Source organism: Quercus robur, chromosome 8, assembly GCF_932294415.1.
Source record: "Quercus robur chromosome 8, dhQueRobu3.1, whole genome shotgun sequence".
NCBI classification, from domain to species: domain Eukaryota; kingdom Viridiplantae; phylum Streptophyta; class Magnoliopsida; order Fagales; family Fagaceae; genus Quercus; species Quercus robur.
Window position 1 is genome coordinate 31,161,553 of NC_065541.1, and position 4,407 is coordinate 31,165,959.

The window sequence follows — 4,407 nt, forward strand, 5'->3', positions numbered from 1 at the left end:
TTACTTTCTTTTCTTAACAACAGGTACTAAAGATCGTCCATTGGCATTGACGAGGAACATACTGACGAGGTCAATTTTCGGCTTCATCAGTTTGGCGCCGTCTGTGGGAAACGTGTAACGAGTTGATTCTCACTCGAACCATTGTGCTCCTACTGATAAAGTTCCTGTCTCCAGATGGACAACGCAGCAACAACACCTTTAGATCTTATGGTGATGGCCCAACAGATCCAGACCTTAACAGCGATTGCAAGAGCTAATGAGACAAAATGAAGAATTGAAGCAATGAGCCCGTCCAGAGGGCAGTAACACTTCGCATCATTGGCGGAGTCGTAGCAGGCATGATGAGGAAGCTAGCAGCCCTGGGAATAGCAAGGGAAAAGATACGACAGAGTACACTGGACAGTCTGCACCTGACAATGACCATTTGATGAAGAATCTACAGAAGGAGCTCGATGAAGTGAAAAATGCCATGAAGGGAAAGACAGCAATGAACCTGGATGGCATGCTTAAACGGACAGATTTGCTCTTTACAGCTAGTGTTTTGGAGTGCCCCTTGCCTCCAAAATTTCGTCTACCACAACTAGAATTCTACCATAGCACGAAAGACCCCCTCGACCATATAGGGACCTTCAAGACCATTTTGAACCTACAGCAGACCCCAGACGAAGTTATCTGTAGGTCCTTCCCTGCCACCCTCAAAGGGGCTGCAAGGGTCTGGTTTAGCAAGTTGCCAACGTCTTCTATAACAAATTTTGAACAGCTTAGTGACTCGTTCGTCCGTCATTTCATTCGTCACAAGAGGCCAACCTCTTTCTTGTTAACAGTAAGGCAGCAGGAAAGGGAGAGCTTGAGGGATTATGTGGAGCGATTTAATAAGGCAGTATTGGAGATTAACGAAGCAGATGATCAAGTCATCATGACAACCTTCCAGGCAGGGCTTAACAACCCTGACCTCATCTTTTTGCTAGGAAAGACGCCCTCAACCTCCATGACGGACCTGCTGTTCAAAGCCCAGAAGTATATGAATGGGGAGGACGGCCTTACGGCCAAGGGGCTAATGGGAAAACGGAAAAAGGAGGAGACTGGGGAGTCCCATGGTAAAAAGAAGGATCGTAAGGATTTGTACGCAAAGGCTAAGACCAACAAGAGTAGTCCTGATGCCCCGAAGAAAAAGATGAATTTGACCCCGTTAGTTATGCCTGTGGAAAAAATCCTAATGCATAAAGGATGAACCGGGGTTGAAATGGCCCAAGCCGTTGAGCACGTCCTTAAGGAAGTGCGACCCAAAGAAGTACTCCAGTTTTCATAAGGATCACGACCATTATACTGATGAGTGCCGTGATTTGAAAGAGCAGATAGAGAAGCTGATCCAACGGGGAAAACTCCAAAAGTTCATCAAAAGGGATCACCAATCTCGATCAAAGGCTGAAGATAAACCTCATGATGATGCCAAGGATGATGGATAAGACCATCCAAAGTAAGCTGTGGGAGAGATACAGATGATAGCAGGAGGACCTGTATCGAGAGGGTTGTACAAGTCTTTGAAGAAGATGTATTACCGGCAGATCAATAGTGTCCATATCAAATATCCGCCCCTAAAGTACCGACGGCCCGAGAATGACGACATCACGTTTTTTGAACGAGATTTGAGTGGGATTAAGCAACCCCATGATGACCCACTCGTCATTACATTGGGGATAGAAGGATTTGCCATAAGGAGAGTGTTAGTCGACAACGGAAGCTTCACGGACATAATGTACATGACAACCTATCAACAGTTGAGGGTGGATCCTAAAAAAATTAGGCCCTTTAATTCTCCACTGTTCAGTTTCAACAGAGATAAGATTTACCCAAAAGGGATTGTCACATTGTGTGTCACGGTTGGGACACACCCGGAACAAGTAACAATCCAAGTCGATTTCTTGATCATTGATTGCCCATCGTCCTACAATGTCATCTTGGGATGACCTACTCTGAACAGACTCAAGGCTGTAACGTTGACTTATTGTTTAAAAATGAAGTTTCCAACTCCAAATGGGGTAGGTCAAATATTTGGAGATTAGCTTTTAGCCAAGGAATGTTATCAAGCAGTACTGGCTTCAAGAGAAAACCACACATGGGTAGTGGAAGAAGAACCAAATGAGTCATCCCAAGAGCTGGAGGAGGTGAACCTAGTAGAAGGGGACATGACCAAAGTAACAAAAGTAGGGACAGGACTTGATCCCGTCTTAAAGAGCAAGATTGTGGAGTTCCTCAAGCAAAACCTAGATGTCTTCGCCTGGACTCACGAAGATATGCCGGGGATAGACTATGAAGTGATAGAGCATAAGTTAAATGTTGACCCCACCAAGAAGCCCGTCCAGCAGAAACAACGAGTTTTCGCTTCTGAAAGGAACAAGGCTGTTATGGAAAAGGTAGAAAAGCTTTTGGCTTCTAGATTCATCCAGGAAGTTTATTATCTCGAGTGGTTGGCCAATGTCGTCATGGTTAAGAAGTCCAACGGAAAATGGTGCATGTGTGTAGATTTTACAGACCTCAATTGCGCCTACCCTAAGGATAGTTTCCCACTTCCCAGGATCGATCAGTTGGTGGATTCAACAGTTGGCCATGAGTTGTTGACGTTCATGGATGCCTTCTCAAGCTATAACCAGATCCGCATGAACAAGGAGGACCAAGAGAAGACTGCATTTGTCACTAGTCAGGGACTATACTGCTATAGAGTCACATCGTTTGGCCTGAAGAATGCAGGAGCCACTTACCAGAGATTGGTAAACCAGATGTTCTGTAGATAGATTGGAAGGAACATGGAGGTTTATGTAGACGACATGCTCGTGAAGAGCAAGAGAGCAGAGATACATCTGGACAACCTCAAGGAGACTTCTGATACACTAAGGAAGTATCAAATGAGGTTGAACCCAGTGAAGTGTGTGTTTGGAGTTTCGTCTGGCAAGTTTTTAGGGTTCATGGTCTCGCAGCAGGGTATAGAGGCTAACCCTAAGAATGTTAAAGCCATACTGGATATGACGTCCCCAAGGAGTGTGAAAGAAGTTTAGAGACTGATGGGGTGCATAGCAGCCTTAAACTGGTTTGTGTCCAGAGCCACAGACAAAAGCCTCCCGTTCTTCAAAACATTGAAGTAGGCTTTCCAGTGGACCAATGAGTGCGAAGTCGCTTTCCAAGCACTCCAGGATTACTTGTCCAGATCGCCATTGCTGAGTCCGTCCATCAAAGGGGAGGATTTGTTTTTATACTTGGCCGTCTCTTAGAAAGCGGTAAGCTTGACGTTGATCCAAGAAGAACTCTAGATTCAAAGGCCAGTCTACTACACGAGCCAAGCTTTCTAGGGTGCGGAAGCAAGATACCCAAGGATAGAAAAGTTGGTTTTGCCTTGATCATCGCATCAACGAAGCTCCATCCCTACTTCCAGGCACACACGATATTGGTCATGATGGACCAACCACTGCGAAAGGTTATGGGTAGGCCAGACGCAGCAGGAAGAATGGTATAATGGGCAGTAGAATTGAGCCAGTTTGACGTTGATTACAGGCCTAGGACAACAATCAAGGCCTAAGCACTGGCCGACTTTGTTACTGAATTCACTACAGCCGAGCAAGATCTAGAAACAGATTATTGGATGATGTACACAGACGGGTCAGCGGCATTTGGCATGGGTGGAGTAGGAGTGATTCTCTCCTCCCCAGAGAAGGACATCCTCAAGTACAGAGTTTAGCTTCAGTTCCCAGCGACGAATAATGAAGTGGAGTATGAAGCAGTGTTGATGGGCCTGCGGGTGGCAAAGGCCCTAGGAGTGAGAAACTTGAAGTTGAACTCTGATTCAAAACTTGTGACCGGGCAGATGAACAATGAGTATGAGGCTAAGGAAGATAGGATGAAGAGGTACTTAGCACTGACTAATCAGTTAATTTCTCACTTTGATGATGTCAAGATTACTTAGGTACCCCGAGAAGAAAATTCTGAAGCAGACGAGGTTGCTAGATTGGCGTCATTAGAGTCCAGCAAAAGACGACCTGGTTTGCTCATGGAGGTCCAATATCTTCCAAGCATTGAGGGGATTGAAGTGGATTATGTATGGTCAGGAGAAAGCTGGATGGACCTAATAATCACCTACATCAAGACTGGCAATCTTTCGTCAGATCCAACCGAAGTAAGAAAAGTCAAAGTCAGGTCATCCAGATATACGATCTTAAATGACAAGCTCTACAAAAGGGGATTCTCTCAACCCTACCTGAAGTGCCTCGATCCAGGGGATGCTGAATATGTTTTAAGGGAGATCCATGAAGGAGTATGTGGAAATCATTCTAGACCACATTCACTTGTTGGACAGGTTGTTCGTGCAGGGTACTTCTGGCCAACAATGCAAAAAGATGTAGCTCAAGTTGTCCACAA

At 45.4% G+C, this 4,407-nt stretch overlaps 1 protein-coding gene across 1 annotated transcript; it reads left to right on the forward strand.

Moving 5' to 3' along the window:
- Positions 1-427: 427 nt before the first annotated feature.
- Positions 428-1,231, forward strand: LOC126696142 (uncharacterized). The gene has a single exon (XM_050392926.1). The coding sequence runs from the start codon at positions 428-430 to the stop codon at positions 1,229-1,231; it is 804 nt and encodes a 267-aa protein (XP_050248883.1).
- Positions 1,232-4,407: the final 3,176 nt, after the last annotated feature.

Excerpts from the sequence above, each read along its gene's own strand:
- LOC126696142 (XM_050392926.1), top strand. The coding sequence starts at position 428 with ATGAAGAATCTACAGAAGGAGCTCGATGAAGTGAAAAATGCCATGAAG.